This window comes from Telopea speciosissima, chromosome 5 (assembly GCF_018873765.1).
Source record: "Telopea speciosissima isolate NSW1024214 ecotype Mountain lineage chromosome 5, Tspe_v1, whole genome shotgun sequence".
In the NCBI taxonomy this organism is placed as follows: Eukaryota; Viridiplantae; Streptophyta; class Magnoliopsida; order Proteales; family Proteaceae; genus Telopea; species Telopea speciosissima.
This window is the reverse complement of record NC_057920.1, coordinates 13,537,790-13,554,716: the sequence shown is the minus strand read 5'-3', so window position 1 is coordinate 13,554,716 and position 16,927 is coordinate 13,537,790. Positions and strand designations below refer to the sequence as shown.

Below are 16,927 nucleotides of genomic sequence, written 5' to 3'. Positions count from 1 at the left end.
ACACCCCCAAGAAAAAAATGTTGAGATAAATTCTCGATAAAAATTTATATTCTACATTTGCATAAAAGGTGAGTGTGTTCATGCCTGTAGTTTATTATTTTATATCAATAGATATATTGATTTGAGGTATATGGTCATCACTGACTAGAGACATTATTATCTTTATTGAAGAAGAAATGTTATCTAAGAGGTCTTGGTTGCCCCCATCTGACATATAAATTTGTTTCTTTTAGCTTTATTTTATCAAATTTCATGATGATTGATTTCATATTTTTATTCTTCCTTTTTTTGGGTCATCAGCCTTCTTCCGTTTATCTTTATGTCTGTTTCTTTTTGGAACTATATCTTTCTTATCCGGGGTCATTAGATGTCAGTTACCTTTACTTTTTGCAAACCCCCCCCCCCCCCGCCCCCAAAAAAAAAAAAAAAATTTGCTCTTTTTCTAATTAAATGTTTATTCAGATTTCATGCAGTGCTCGTGACAAACTACTTCACGTCCTTGCTCTCTTGAAACTGGAACTTGTTCAGAAAAAAGTTCTGATATTTGTCAATTCAATTGACATGGCTTTCAGGTTGAGACTTTTCCTAGAACAGGTACAGTAACATCTACTGCATCATGGGTATTCAGGATTGAGCTGCACTTTTTCCTTTTGTCCTTGTGGGTATACCAGGACTTGATGATACCCAATGTGATGGTGCCCTCATTTTACGACAGTGCCCTTATGCTCGTTATTGATGTATCCATCATACACCTGTGGCAGATCTCTTTCACTTCTACTTTATTGTTTTTTTTTTAAACTTCAAGTTGGACCATTCAGATGGATTCCTTGTGCATTATTTATTTGTATAGCCACTCAAGGTTGGAGTTTTAATTTTTAACCTTTAATTGCTGAGACTGAAATTTGGCTTGTGGCAGTTTGGAATCAGATCTGCTGTTTTAAATGGCGAGTTACCACAGAATTCACGTCTCCATATCCTTGAGGTATGTCTTGTGCTTGTTATCCTGTTCTTAACTGATGATCTGAAATAAGGGTTGTGGTAACGCTTTGGAGTTGTTTTACTCCTGCCACAAGTTCATGCTAAGTAGATATTCACAGAGGATGAAGTCATAAATAGCTTGTTGATTGGTTTCATGAATTGAGGAATAACTCTTCAAATGTGAATGTTGACTTAGAATGATGCCTGGGGGTGAGCCGGTGAGGAAAATAATCCAAGAAAACTGATGCAGAAGCCAAGCTGTTTGGCCAGCAATACAAGAGGGGGACTCATGGGAGAAGGGCTGATCCACTTCACCAATCGGTGAACCAACCCAATGAGCCATAGGGCCTACCAACTTAAAGTTGGGCCAGCCCAACTGGGCTGGGAGTTGCTTGGTCTCTCAAACCCAGAATTGTGGGGGCAAACCTGCCCAGTTATTGGCAAGATTTTGTAATACCAGTGAGGGCCAAATTAGTAATTGAAAGTGGTCCCCACTTGGTGAGTTAGCTAGTTACTATTTCCTAAAATTAGTAGTCAGTATTTAGAAGCTACTATTTCTAAATAAGTTAGTTTTATTTGCTAAGAAGTTAGTTTCTATTTTCTGTTGAGTCAGTTTCTATTTTCTATTTTTTCTTGAGGAGCAAGCTTTGCCTTCTATATAATGTAAAGGCTGTTCTCAGCCGTCCCCACGATTTATTAAATGAAGATTGAACTATTTGGTCAGCAATTTGAATTGTTTCTCAGGCTAGTACTGAAGGGTTGAGAGACCTGACAGAGAGTGCCGATATATCTTTATCCCTCTCCCCTTCTATCCCTCTGTTCCTTTCTCTGTTCGAGCTCTTCTATTGCAGCTGCTGTGAAGATTTCCTCTCTGATCAGAAAACATTCTAACCCTGCTGTTGCTGCTGCTGTTGAATCTCTGCTGGATACATCGAGTTCTCCTTGCTGCCTGTGTTTCCAGATTTGAAGCTGCACCTGAGGAGCTCATAATCCTCCAACCAGCCATCAACTTAGGCTGATTTTTGGAGGACACATCCACCCCACCAGCACCATCACTCGATCTCCATCTTCCCCCCATCTCACTGTCTCAATCTTTCATTCTCACAAACTTTCTAATTTCATTCCACCCATCCATCCATCAATCTACCCACCAGAATTGATCCAAACTTGTAGGGCAGAGTCACCACACCAAGTACTACCTTCAGTTGCAGCTGAGAACATCCACAGCATATTTTGCTTCTTCCTAGCAGTCTCTACCTTCGATCCAAAGAGAGTGTCCATCTGTTGGCTGGTTTGACTAAATCCTAAACCTTCTAATTTCTGGTCTAGTTCTATTCTGAATTTTGTGGGTTTTTGGGACTGGTTTCGGTCTTCCATTAAAAACGGAGAAGTAATTTGTAGAATGAACTCTTATGCAGTTTTAAGTCTTGTAAGAGTATCCGTTAACCAAACATACTGATGCAGGAAGGTAGGAGTGATGCATGTGCACTAACTAACTGGCCCTCCACCAAGGAGGAAGGTAAGTTTGGTGTTTTTGTAGATATACATGTGGCTGAGCTTATCAGTGTGTGCCACTGGTTATGAATTATGCTGGGAGAAGTGATGGGAAGAGGCATGCAAGGATAAGAATTTGTTGGGTGAAAACTAGTGCAAGGCCTAATGGTTTCTGTTTGAATTAAAAAAGAGCGAAATCATAGCTACTGGGTGATGCGATCTCGATGTTTGGAAACCCTTTTGGATTCGCTTATGGGCCCACACAAAGATTAGAGGGTTCAAATCAAAAGATTGATGGCAAAACAGTAAATTATGTGAAGTTTGTAAGGAGATAGCAGAATTGTAAATAAGAATCTTAAAAGATGAATAAGGAAATGAAAGAATATAAAAGGGGTTTGATTTATTGAATAGGGGTAGACTGGGAAGCAAATAAAATAAAGGACAAAGCTGAATTAGACTAAATAAGGAGGGGTAAAGTTGGAAAACAAAATATATAATGGATATTGTAGAACCATAAGGTTGTCTTCAACCTTGTGTCTGGCTGATAGAAGGTTGAAGAACTTGCTTCAAACCAGGTGAGATAACATGCCAATGGAACCTTCAATCGGGTTGAAACTCACAAAAAGGTTTGATTACTCAAAGATCTTCAATCTCCAATTGATAGGTGTTCAAAACAGAAATCAAAAGAGGAGATAAAACTTTTGCAACTCAGATTCAGAGGCAGAAAGTAAATCAGTTCCTTGTCTTCACTTGGTTCTCACAACAGAACATGTGGTTTGGGAAGAGACCCTAGGGGTTTTGGTCGCCCAGTAATAGACTTTCTTCGACCCAGATTCTAGACTCAAAGAGTAAATAACAAGGGAGCTTGAGATACCAGATAAGTCTGCCTGTAGGTTAGTTGCAGAGATGGAAAATAAACAAAGCAAGAATAAGGAAGAAGAATAAAGAAAGGGAAAAGAAGAATCGTACCTGAGAGTAGGAGGGAGGAAAGGGAAGACAGAGAGAGGAGGAACAGTAATATACTAATATCACGCCACAACCAATGAAGGTATAGTAAACTTCAAAATTCATTCAAATCCAAAATCCAACTCAAATCACTGGTTTACATACCCTTTTATAGATTAAAGCAACAAAAATCCTAATCTTATTATAAAAATGACATCATAACTTGACTCGTAACTCTATCTAATCTAAAACAGAAGACAAGTTCAAATGAAATTGGACTCGTACCTTCATACGATTCTAATAACAGGAATCTAATAAGAGAAGAAAATTTTACAGATAATCCCTATTTAACCCTTTGCACAACTGCATCACTGGGGAAGGAAATCCCATTAGAGCAGAACTGCTTTCTCTTCAAATGGGGTTAGAGTGAGCGGCAATGATGGATTTGACAACATAATTGTGAAGGGTGACTTGGCTACTACCGTAGCTTGGGCCAGATTGGATTCAGAAGGATGTTGTAGATTTGCACATGTCGGCACATCGGCATCTCAGGTGAGCTGCTCTAATGTAGTGTTCTAGATTGGTAGGAGACCAACTAGAAGCCAATAACCAGGATCTGCTATGAACTAGGTAATTTGGTTAGGTCAAAATAGGTGAAAATTGTGAAATTAGGGTTAGGGTGATGGGACTTAGGGTTTGATGGTAGGGTTAGGTCAAGTTGATAGGGGAGTCTATCAGTGAAGGTTACGTTAAGTTTTAATGGTGGAGAGTGTGTTGGAATGAATTGGCAGTAGGTTAGGTTTAGGGTTTTTGAAAAGAGGAAAAAAAAGGATTTTTAGGGTTTATAATGGTCAGATGAGGGAGCAACTTGGATCGAGTTCTCCTATGGGGCAGGGGAGTATTCGATCCAATTAAGGGCAGGTTTTGATGGTTGGTTTGGTCTGGACAGAAAATTAGGTTACGGGAAAAAGGTTTGGAGATGGGGGAATGCTAGGGTTGGCGGTTTAGAAGATTAGAAGAAGAATGGCTAGGGTTAGGAATGATTCAAACCTACTGTTGCTGAAGAAGTACTTGGACAGCAGCTTGTTTGAATGAAGATCCTTGAAAAAAAACCAAAACTTGAACAAAGAGAGCTTGAATGAACCACCCGGGCTTCACACCTCAATGTCGATTGGATCAAACACCAATCCCACAAGTTCCCACCACAAGGTGTCAATTGTATCAAACACCGATCCCACTGGCCTTGATCAAGCACAAGATAAAAATCTTCAATGGACAAGAAGAGCAGCAAAATCTTTTCATTAATATCAAAATTTGTCTTCAATACTTGCCCCCCTTACACCTTATATAAAAGACTAAAAAATACTCCTATACTAAAAAGGAAAGACCTAACCAAATCCTTAACCTATTAGGTAACTTAAACTAACTAGGAAACTGAAATAGACTCAAACTGAGTCCTAATCCAGCCCCACTAAACACTTAAAAGAAAACTACTAAAATCACTTAAATTGAACTATTGGTTGAACTGGTTCAATTTATGAACAAAAAAACCAAAATAAAACCAAGTATGGAACTAAAACCCATACTTTAGGTCCATAAAAGTGACCTATTGCATAGAAAACCCATGGGATCAAAGGCCCAACCTGTATATAACCCAACCCTAGAGGGTGATATATCTGCATCATGCTCATTCAGTTGGAAGCAATGGAGTGCTAATTCCTTGGCTGATCTTCAAAGTAGGGAGAGGGTGTAGAGTGACCAGGTTGGGGATCCAGGAATGTGTTTCCTCTTCCACCCTAATTTTTGGGGCCGTGTGATGTTTCAGTTGTAGTGGGTTCATTTGTTTTCTTGCTCTTGATGTTCATTTATCCCTTTCATATGTTCGATAAAATTCTGATGTTATTAAAATAAAATCATTGGTACTGGTCTATTGGATGTTATTCCAAATACATGTTGCTACTGTATGATGAAACCAAACTAAGGACAAGAAAAAGAAACAATTCGGATTAACTGAAGAAATATTTAAATATTTAAAATGAATGGAAGGCTAAAGTGGATCTTAACAGAGAAAGAAGGGTTTGAGTAGGGTGGACTGGTTTCTTTCAAATGTTTAAGTGGTTTATGAGCTTTCTAATACTGTTTGGTAAGGAATGGAAAAGGAACTGGTAGACAGGTTTAAGTTAGCATCGAAGAGAAGGCTTGGGCTTAAGGGGTGATGGGCTGGATGTCGAAAACAATTGATTTGGGTGAGGCTTCGTGCATGTCCTGTGAAGAGATCAAATGATATTTATACCAATTTTCTCAGTCTATACCATACGATGTAGGTTGTGGCACAAAGTAAAAAGCTATGGGTGGGTCATTGTTGGAGTGAACACCATTCAATGTTAGTGATGGAGTTGCATTAGATATTGGCCTCCTATAGATGCCTAGATGTAAGTCTAGAAGGCCCACAAGGTACTGTGGCAGTCCATGTTGAAAACAAGGTTTGGGTAGTTATGTTATAGGTTGGTACACGAGATTAGTGTCTTTAGTGTTTCAGTTAGATTAGGATACGTAATAGCTTTAAGAGTTTTTTTGAGTCTATTAAGTTAAGTCAGTGAGTGAGAGTGATTAGAAGTCCTCTTACAAGTCAGTTTAAGAAATTTATAGGTTATATGTATGTATACACCCTGAGTACGGGCCTTGGTGAAACGGTAAGGTTGCTCCATTGTGACCAAGTGGTCATGGGTCGAGTCTGGAAACAGCCTCTCTGTGAAAGCAGGGGTAAGGCTGCGTACATTATGACCCTCCCCAGACCCTGCAGTGGCGGGAGCCTCATGCACTGGGTATATCCTTTTTTTATCTATGTACACACCCTCAAATCAAATAGACATGATTTCAATAATAGAATTGGATTCTTTTCAAGAATTTTTGAGTTATTGAGCTCTGCAAATGTGGGTGAAGTCTCTTCTTCTGGCTTACTGCTTTCTTCTTCTTCTTCTTCTTCTTCTAGTTCTGAATCCTACTACAAATTAAAGGTTATCTCTTCTCTTCTATATTCTTCTTCCCTTCTATTTTTAGTTTATGACACCCCTGTTCTAGTTCAGATTACACTGTTCTTCAATATCTCTCAAGATACTGGTTTGTTTTACTTCAAATTTCACATACTAGTGTCTGATCTTGTTCTCTCTGAAATTCTGGTTCTGAAGATTACTGGTCAATGTTGCTACATTTTTCTGCTATTAGTTTTCCTAGCAGCACTAGGACTTGTCAGCAATTTCACATTCTGTTGTCAGAATTTCTTCAAAGTATGCAGGCTTGTTCTTCTATTAGAATAAACCCCTTGACCTGATTTCTAGTCTATTTTGATCTATCTGTTGTGAGTTACAAACTTTCTCCTATTTCTTGCCTATATTTCTCTGTTTCTGCTATCCTGTGATGTTCAAAGTATGCAGGCTTGTTCTTCTATTAGGGATTAGCCTACATTGTTTGGTATCAGAGCAAAAGGTCTCAAGTACCCAGCCAAATATGCAGTCTCATGTCTTTCAATACTTCGTCTTTCACTTCACCTAATGGAAGCTTGGCTATATCATATGTGGGATGATAAATGCGAGGAAAGAATTGTGTCGCCAAAGTTCTAAATCTTGGTTTCAAGACCAGTTTCGGTCAGGGCCAAAACCAAGACATGCCGGATCTCGTTTTGAGGTTTCGACACTGGCCTCCCTGGGTTTCAGTTCGGTTAGGCCAGAGACCGAGACTACTGTTAGATATATGGCCAGAATACCGTGGGGGTATTCTGGACCTTTTCTTTGTTATTTAATTAGTTTTGTATTATGTGGTTTAGTCCCACATTGCTCATGTACATATTTTACTATTCTATTATTCTTATAAATAAGAAGGTGCTTGGGATGAATTAACGGTATTCTGGACCTTTTCTTTGTTATTTAATTAGTTTTGTATTATGTGGTTTAGTCCCACATTGCTCATGTACATATTTTACTATTCTATTATTCTTATAAATAAGAAGGTGCTTGGGATGAATTAACGGTATTCTAGACCTTTTCTTTGTTATTTAATTAGTTTTGTATTATGTGGTTTAGTCCCACATTGCTCATGTACATATTTTACTATTCTATTATTCTTATAAATAAGAAGGTGCTTGGGATGAATTAATCATCCAAGCATAGAGTTCTAATTCAGATCCACTTAACAACTACTCAGAAATTTCGGTCAGTTTTGACCAAGATTTAGTTCCATGCGTGTCACTAGTTATGGTGGATATGAGTGCTGAAACTAATTACTTTCTTGATGGAGGTAATGGTGTTTTTTTTTTCATTACTTTTTCTTCTTTCTCATTATTATGATGGTGCTTGGTGTCGATTGTTTTCTTCTTCAAAGCACATCATCGAAGTAGGTAGATGGTTAGAAAATAAAATGTAGAATTGATCGTGAAAAGAACATATGCTTTCTTATGCCTCCTTACGCATCACGTTGAATTGGTCATTGTGGGTTGCCTATGACTGAAGTAAAGTGCAAGGAGAACCAACTGAAAAAATTTCTGTATGTAGAGAAATCCGAAGCTTTGTACTGAAGTAAGCAAAAGGATGGCATCCAAATTGCTCAATTCAAGCCCACAAGTGAAGATACAATCAAAGAATCAAGGAAGCTATTGAAGATACTGAGGAAGAAATCATGGCTGAACAAGTGGTGGTTTGTACTGATGAAGCTAAAAAAGAAGTGTGCTTGCTCTACTTTGGAAACTGGGCAGCATGTTTGACTAATGAGACCAAAATTAAAAAACTGTAAAAATTAGGTTTCCCTTCACTTGTAGGCACAGGATGAAGCTTTCATCCACCTGACACTCATGCTGGCACAGATTTTCTTATTCTTTTGTTTTAAACTTGTTTTTCTTCATTTAGGTCTTTAAACATCATTTTATGATTCCGTTTTTTTACATATTCCATATTCAGTTATTCCTCGTATCAAATTTTTTTTTTTTCATCAGGAATTCAATGCGGGACTTTTTGATTATCTTATAGCAACTGATGGTAGCCAAATAAAAGAGAAGGAAGAAGTCAAGTCAGAGAATCAAGTCTCGTTACGAAAATCTAAAAAGCACCTCAGGCAAAAATTAGACTCAGAATTTGGAGTAGTGAGAGGAATTGACTTCAAGAATGTTTATACGGTATGCAACTGAATTGGATTCTTAATTTCTTCCTTCAAATGCATCATAATATTTTTACGGGAGAAAAGTTCTTTGTGGGGGAGTGTACCGCCACATGCCGACTCAGGGAGGAGGGCAAAATGACGACCCTCCCCCATGAAAGGCAGAAATCCCGCCCCCAATGATGCCATTGCGCATGCTCTCATTGGCCCCCGTGCACGTGCAGGGGCTACACTCCCCCACAGAGAACGCTTACCCTTATTTTACATAATGTAGAAGCAAATATTTTAGCATCAGTGATGTTGGAGTTATGTGAGATTTATTGTCTTCAAATTCAAACTTGGCAGTGATTCTGAGCACAGCAATTTGGGCTAGAAGAGTTTGGGTTTCTATTATGAAATTAAGTTCTTTACACATCTAGTATGACGACTATTTTTTATGATATTATGATTACATTCCAGTCAACTCTAGGATGTATTTATTGCCTAGCAAGATTTCCGCCCCCCCCCCCCCATTTGTCTCACATATTCTGAAATCTAGATTATGGTAAAAAAAAAAAAAAAAACTGGAATCACAAGACCTATCATGCATAGATCAAATGGGTGAGAGACTAACAAATTCAGGAACTGAAACCAGTACCTGCGAATGTAGAAGAGCAAAGAGAAAAGAAGAGGAGAGAAGAAGAGTAACCGCAAATGAGAAAAACAGTCTCACAGTTGGACCACATCTTCAATCTGTGAGCAACCACTTTATTTATAATGTAGAGCATAATGCCATTTACAATAAAGGACATAACTTATGTGTAAGTAATTCCTAGTAAGAAAAATATAGGACGAAAATACCCCTTACGGTACACATATAGAGAACTTTAATACTACCCCTCGAGCTGAAGCATAGATAGCACTGCGAAGAAATAGTTTTTTGGTCTGGAAATTGAAATTATGTGGTTTCATCAATTGAAAATATTTCATGAATAAGAAATCCATTTGGTAGTTCAATTTTAAAAATGGATTCTGTCTATTTATGATAATAATAAGGGAGAAAGAATACTGCCAGGCAGCGTAGCGTATGCTAGGGCCTCCCTGTGTCAATCTCTTTCCTCCCTCCTATTAAATGACATATCTGCCCTATTGTGGGAGGAGAGAGCTAAACACAGGGAGGCCCTACCATACGCTACACAGCTGGACTGGGAACTCAATCCCATATAGTAGTACATGAAATAGTTGAAATGCATTTCTTCCTAAATAGGTGAAACAGCTCCTCAGCCATTTCAAGATTTTTATTGAAACTGACTTCAACTTCACTGAAACAAGGTGCAAAAATCATACCAAACTCCTTCCGAAATTCGAATCAACCCCTGATATAATTCTCGAAATAAATAAAAGAGAGCCTTAGCAACTCAGAAAAGTCAGAATTGGAAATCTGAATTTAAAAACTTTCCAAAATGCAATCAAGTTCAAGAATAGTAACAAGACAAAAATAGAAAGTGGGTTCGGAAATTGTAACTAGCTGAAAGCAGAATTAGAAACCAGTAGCAAAACACTGCAGGAAATCTAGGTGTTTCAGATTCAAAACAGCAACTGGGATCTGAAAATCAATGGCAGATTTCTGATCTGAGACAGCTTTGAAAGAGGGCTTGACCTAGGAATAGAAGACAGTACAGGAACTGTAGATTAGTAGCAGAAATCACAGATTAGAATGTGGATTCACAGACCTGATTAAACCAAAGAAAAATAATTTATCAGAGAATGTGCCAGAACTAACTTGTAGTTCTGATTTGCTGGAAATTAGAAGAAAGATAAACAGAAAAGAGAGAGATGATTCCAGGCTTTCCACCTAGAACTCGACTAGCATCTCATCAGTCCAACTTGGCATCATCCCACCAGGCTGCTACTGCATCCCACAGAACCTCTCTACACCTCACAGAACTATGGAAGCATAAAGGTAGAATGTATGTCAAAATCGTGGGGAGGGCTTAGACTTCTTTCTCTTATTTATAACTTTGAGAAATAAAGGAAACTCCTCTAAACGCAGCTAAAGAAGAAGTCCTTTTACAACTTGGACTCTTTAAAATAGAAACAGCAACAAAGCAAGTTGGACCTCATAGCTGGCAATCCAGCTTTCTAGAAACTCTTAAGAAAAAGAAATAAAAACTTAGTTTCGTATACTCCTCAATTCCCTTATATTTGGGCTTTTAGACTTGGCCCATTATAATAGAAACCCCAAATACTAAGTACATGACCCATATAACTCATAGGGAACTTAAATCAATCTTGAACTGCAGGTTCAGTTTGCCCAAAACAACACACTTTTCTTCTCTTCTTGCTGGAATTCTGCATCACTAACTGCATAAATCCCTGAGAAAGAACTGATTTGATGATCAGTTCGATACATTTCTTTAAAAACATAAACCCTACTGAATAAGGAACAAATTACTAGTACATTAACTAATCAGTGGTAAATAGGACTTCTAATAAGTAAAAGAAATAACTTCTAAATAAGAACCAAAATAGAATCTGAAGAAAGAAACAGCATTACCTGCTAACACATCTAACTTGATCCGATGACTAACATAATTAAATATATTCGAATCAATTTTGATGGGACCCACTAAGCAACCCAAAAAACACTCAATACAAAAAATCAGCTCTGGAGAGAGAGTGTAGTTAAATATGAAGATCAGAAGCAACTGCTGGCGGATGCTTGAAGCTCTTATGCTCTTTTTCCAATATCTTATCAGATCTGAGGTCTAATGCACCTGCTATTGTTTCTTCCCTTTTATTTTCAGATATATATATAAAAATATATATATATATATTCCCCCCCCCCCCCCCCCTCTTCTTCTTCTTCTTGTTGTAGGCCTTAATCTCCCTTCCACATCTAAAAGATTGCTTCTTGATTCTGCCCATTGAACCGTCCAGGTTTAACATAAACCTAACCTATCTCAGCCCTAGAATCTGGTTAATCAACCATTCTAAAGTTTCTGATTTCACTCTTACATCAGTGTTTTAGTTTTATATCTAGTTATGATCTTTTATTGTGATTTTTTGACCATCAGAGATTGGGGTATAAAGATCTGTATGGCCAAAGTAAGTTCATTTACAACTGTGATGCTACCCCCTCAGGTCAGAGTGGATACAAGTATAATTATCATCAGCCAACTTTAGCGACCACCAATTTTACATTCGCAAGAGCTTGGCTTTAAGATATCTGTGGGTCATTACCAATATTGTTTATGTTTAGTTTGTTTATACCGGGTGGGAAAAAGGTTTTAAGAATTCTGGGATCAATATTTTTGTTCAGGATCAATTTGAGTCCAGTCAAGTATGGTGTTGGTTTGTTTTTTTCTTTGGTGTTCAGTTTAATGTGCAAAGTTAGTTTTGACTGTATGTATGTTTTAGAAGTCTAAATTGAATCTGGAGTGTTATTCCACATCACCTTATCATTGACACATCAACTATTCAGAAGAATCTGTGCTATTGGGTTGTTCTTAAGTTTGATACCTTTTTCACTGGTTTTAGAGAAGGAATTTAGTTATCCTTGAATGCACATTTATTAATGCTGCTAGCAATTAGTAATTGTTTTTCCATCAACACATGTTCAAATGTCATTGAAATTTAGATCCGATTACATTTGGATGTCTGGTGCTTCTGTCTTCTATCTTACTCCTTTTCCTTCTGCATTCCCCCCCCCCCTCAAATACTGGTCCTATGTTGTATTCTATTCTTTCCATTCTGCATGGGTGTTTATCTTGGCTGAAAGATATTGCATTTAGCTTGCCCTGTTGTATGTTTTGTGACAGGTTATAAATTTTGAAATGCCCCCAACTTCTGCTGGATATGTGCATCGAATAGGGCGTACAGGAAGAGCATATAATACTGGTGCATCGGTCTCATTGGTACGTTTGTATAATCAATTATGATACTTTCATACTTGCTTGAGTTACAACAGCCAGTAGAATTGCCTTGGGGCTTCTAGTTCCAAACTTGGGGAAAAGGGATCCCTGCTACCAGTTGAGAAAAGATTATATTACTGAAATAATTCTTGATTTATGATTGGGCATTAATTTTGGCATGTAATGCAACTTGATCAGGAAAAAAAAACTTAGATATTTATTTTTTATTTCCAATATTGCGAATGCATAAATATTTGTCAACTCCTTTGTTGTCACAAGCCTACAAAATGATAGAATGTCTTGAATTATATGTTTTCCATTGAGGGGCATGCAAAAAAGTTTGATTGAACCTGATAATGACGTAGTCAAAAACTTCTGTTGTTTATGGTAGTATCTTATAGTATAATAATGGTTTATACCAGGTTTCTCCGGATGAGATGGAAATTTTTGAAGAGATCAAATCTATGTTGGGAGATAATGAGAGCCAAGACAATTCAAGCTTCATTGCACCATTTCCTTTACTCACTAAGAATGCTGTGGAGTCTTTACGATATAGAGCTGAGGTAAATTTCTAGATTGGAGATATTTGATTGGTATCTTGTGTTGTTGAAGCACTATATTTCAACTTCGATGAAAGGGTTACCCTCATCAGGATCACCATTGTGTGCGGGGGTGGGTGTGGAAATCAAATAATGGAAGAAAAAAAATTGTGGGAGTAACTCCAAGAAATTTCTCTTTTCCTTTTTTATTTCGTGTAATTTGTTGTCAATTCATGGGTTATTTTGTTTTTGTTGGGAAAGGCCAGGATTGCCTTTCAAATGCCCTGTTGAAGTTTGAAACAGGTTTTAAAAAGGTGAAGAATGGCATCTGCTGTTAGAACTTCCAGATGCATGAGGCATAACCTCCTTTGATTTCTGTCAGTACAGCCACTTTTACCCTCAATTAGAGCAGTGTTATTTGTGCTTCATTGTTATTGTTTTGCATCTGGGGCTACTTCATGCACTTTTAACACCTTTGGGGTCAGGCTGCCATTCCAGCAAACAAAGCATATAACCTCTTTTGGTTCAACAATTGCAGGCTTGCAGCATTTAAGGCTGAAGGACTTACTTTTTTTTTTTGTTTTGGTGGGGGGGGGGGGGGGCGCACTGGAAGCCCCACAAAAGGGGGGAATTTATTAAACCTCACTGGGAAAAAGGTTAGATACAATAGATCTTCAGGGAAAGAAGTCTTCCAAAGACCTACTTTTATAATTTTTGGGAAGTATAAAATTTATGTTATTGTGTTCTCTGGGCCTTTTGGCTTTGCTGATTCTGTCACAGCTGTGCTTAAGGTGGCTATGCAAGGCCTGGGGATAGCTATTTCTAAGGATGGTAGGATATTGTAATTTTAAGTGGCAGGGAACATGATTCTTCAAGGTATATGCAATTCATTAGGAGGGCTAGGTCTTTGCTGTTGTAGATTTGCAGGGGAATTCCTCCCTCTATTGGACTATTCAGCTAATAGTCTTGCGAATACTCTTACTAGTGGATAGATAGGAATGTATTATATGTGAGAATGTATCTGATTGGGTAGGGCCTTCCTCTTCCTGTTGTTGTTGTGTACTATTTTCCTTGCATCCTCTCCACTAGTGACCTTTACTTGTTAGCTATCCCCTTCCCCCACCCCTACCCTGATAAAAGAAAGGGCATGTGTCCAGTTATGGATTTTTCCTAGTTTACTCATGTGTTGGAAATGGTCAAATCATGTGTTTCTTTCAATTTCAAGTGTATTGCCTCTCTCTGTATGTGTGTCTTTGTGCTCTTTTCAGTTATGGGCATCCATTGCCTGGTGTGTGCCCGGTGATAGGTATGAAACGGACACCTTACCCCATGTCTCACTCATTGAGGTGAACTTCAATTGCGTTGGTGCTTTGTACGTGTGAGTGATATATTTTCTACGTCAGTTATTAATAGGCATATGCATGAGTCAAGAGCATGAAACACATAGAGGCCTTTAGTTGGTTTCTTCCAGCACATCACCCTGAGTTGACCTCAATGACCTGGTAGTACCTGCCACGATACTGACCTTATAGAGGTTTGTTGCTGTGAATATTACTCAAATGATTTGTGATTTGCTTATATTTAATTTGCTTCTCTCTCTCTCTCTCTCTCTCTCTACAGGATGTTGGAAAAAGTGTAACAAAAGTTGCAATAAGAGAATCACGGGCTCAGGATCTTAGGAATGAAATTCTAAACTCTGAGAAGTGAGTAAGATTTCTCAAACAACATTTTATTCCAATTGTAACTTGCAATTTCAGTAAGACGAGGCCAAATGAAAAAAATACAAGGAAGTAATACTCTCTCTCTCTCTCTCTCTCTCTCTCTATATATATATATATATATATATATATATGTATCTCGTGTCCTTGTGGACTGCAGTCAGTAGGAATTTATCTTTCCATATGGAAAACCCAGATCAGAGGACCTTTTTCTCGTGTGATTGAAACATGCCAAATGAGGAGAGGGTGACAAAGTGAACACAAGTAACTTTTAGGAAGAATTATCATTAGTCGAAGGTTGACATCTACCTTCTTTTGGTTTACCCTAATGCAATTTGCAAAAATACATTTTCAAAGAATTTCTTCCATCAATTGATGATTTCAAGGTTTAGATGCTATGAAATGAGTTTTGGTGAATATTGAACACACTAGGCGTACACAGGTAGTTTATTTGTCTAAGTAATTTATATTGACCATTTCCCTATCTTAGTCCTTACCGACTCTTTTCTTCTGTTTAGGTTGAAGACTCATTTTGAAGCTAATCCAAAGGACTTGGGTAATGGAGTTCATTGATTGGATATTTGGCTTAATATGCATTGATATTCTTCTAGTGCCATATAATTCTAACGATCGAATTTGATGCTGGGTTGAACAGATCTACTGAAGCATGACAAAGTGCTGAGCAAAAAAGAACCTCCTCAACACCTAAGGGCTGTGCCTGAATACCTTTTGGACCCAACAACTCAGGAAGCCAGCAAGATTGTTAAGCTTGCTAGAGCTGCAATGGGAAACACCAAATCCGCTCATCGACCGGGACCAAAGAAAAAATTCAGGAAAAGTGGAGATCCTCTCAAGACCTTTTCTGCCGAGGTGTGCATTTTTTCTTCTTTCCCTAACCTCTAAGCCAGACTGTAATCATGATCCATCTGAAGTGCAATTGTGGATTTGCTTGAATATTACCACAGGCACCAAAGAGATCCAAAGGGAATAAGAGGAAGGGAAAAGATGGGAGCGATGACCTTAAGCAGAGGAAGAAACATTCTGTCTGAATTTTTTTCCCTCCCTTTCTGTAGATATTTAAAACCTGGGGATGGAAATACCCCTACAATTTTGTTCTAAATTATTTAGTTATATTCATGAATGGGTTTTTTTAAGCGGCTCCTCAGCAATTCAAGAAACACATTGTTTCCGTCACTCTTTTTTTAGGGAGAGGGTTCTCCGACCAAGCAGACATAGGGAACAAACCAATGAGGTATTGTTTCATTCATTGGAGGGCAGCAAGGTCATTTCATGTGAAGAGGAGAGAGGCTCAGGCATAATTTTATGTTCGCTAGTCCTGGCCAGGGTTTTATTAATTGGGATCGGTATCGGTGGTCAGGGTTTTAGTAATCGGTTTCGGGATCTGTATTAGTCTTGACCGATACCAATATGATACTTATAAGGTTCGGCCTGTATCGGTCCAAATTGTTCAGTTCTACCCTTAAATTCCAAGAAAATTTTGTTTTATTTACAATTTCCCCCCTGGTCAATACCATTGGATTGGTATCGTATTGATCACAAATCAGTATTGATCTCTATCGATGCCGATACAAATAGGTGGATCCGATACCAATTCCTTGAACTATGGTAGTGGCAAGGAGTGGATCTTCCTCTCAAATCATCTAACACAAATGAAAGATGGTCTTTTAAGGGAATGGAAGAGCAGAGATCCCTATTTGTTTATTTTGGGGGGGGAGGGGGGTGTTGTTTGTTGGGTTACCGGGTTTGGGTTGGGGAAGCTAGGTGAAGTGTGCATCCAGGAATCTAAGGTTATCATTATTCCCTCAATTATATGTTGAAAAGCAGAAATCCTATTGGCTTCTATTTTTCCAAGTTTTTATTGGAATTTTTATCTTCTCAAGTGCGGTGCACTGCCCAGTTCATCACACCTGAGCATTCGACGGTGGTCATGAGTTTGAGAGGATGAAATTTAAAGGTGCACAGCACAGTGCACCGTTGATTGCACAAGTGAGGTGCACTCGGCAGTGCACTGCACTTGAGAGGATAAAGATCAGTTTTCATGGTTATGTAAATCCACCCAAATGATTGAAGGCTTCCTTACCGGAGAAGGTTTTCCCTGTATGGAAACAAGCCCCTAAACTAGAGTCAGAGAACTCTTCCAGGGACTGGTGCTGCCTATATTTGCCACATGACAACTCTGTGGTTCTAGGCACCC

The 16,927-nt window shown here is 38.3% G+C and overlaps 1 protein-coding gene across 1 annotated transcript in view; it reads left to right on the top strand.

Moving 5' to 3' along the window:
• LOC122661370 (DEAD-box ATP-dependent RNA helicase 16) overlaps positions 1–15,843 on the top strand; it is a 29,993-nt gene extending 14,150 nt beyond the window's left edge. Inside the window, exons 5-13 of the mRNA XM_043856747.1 lie at positions 463–594; positions 917–982; positions 8,402–8,581; positions 12,363–12,458; positions 12,878–13,018; positions 14,615–14,697; positions 15,231–15,268; positions 15,368–15,582; positions 15,678–15,843. Of these exons, the coding sequence (XP_043712682.1) occupies positions 463–594; positions 917–982; positions 8,402–8,581; positions 12,363–12,458; positions 12,878–13,018; positions 14,615–14,697; positions 15,231–15,268; positions 15,368–15,582; positions 15,678–15,761 (1,035 nt within the window). The 3' untranslated portion in view covers positions 15,762–15,843. The remainder of the gene's footprint in view (positions 1–462; positions 595–916; positions 983–8,401; positions 8,582–12,362; positions 12,459–12,877; positions 13,019–14,614; positions 14,698–15,230; positions 15,269–15,367; positions 15,583–15,677) is intronic.
• Positions 15,844–16,927: the final 1,084 nt, after the last annotated feature.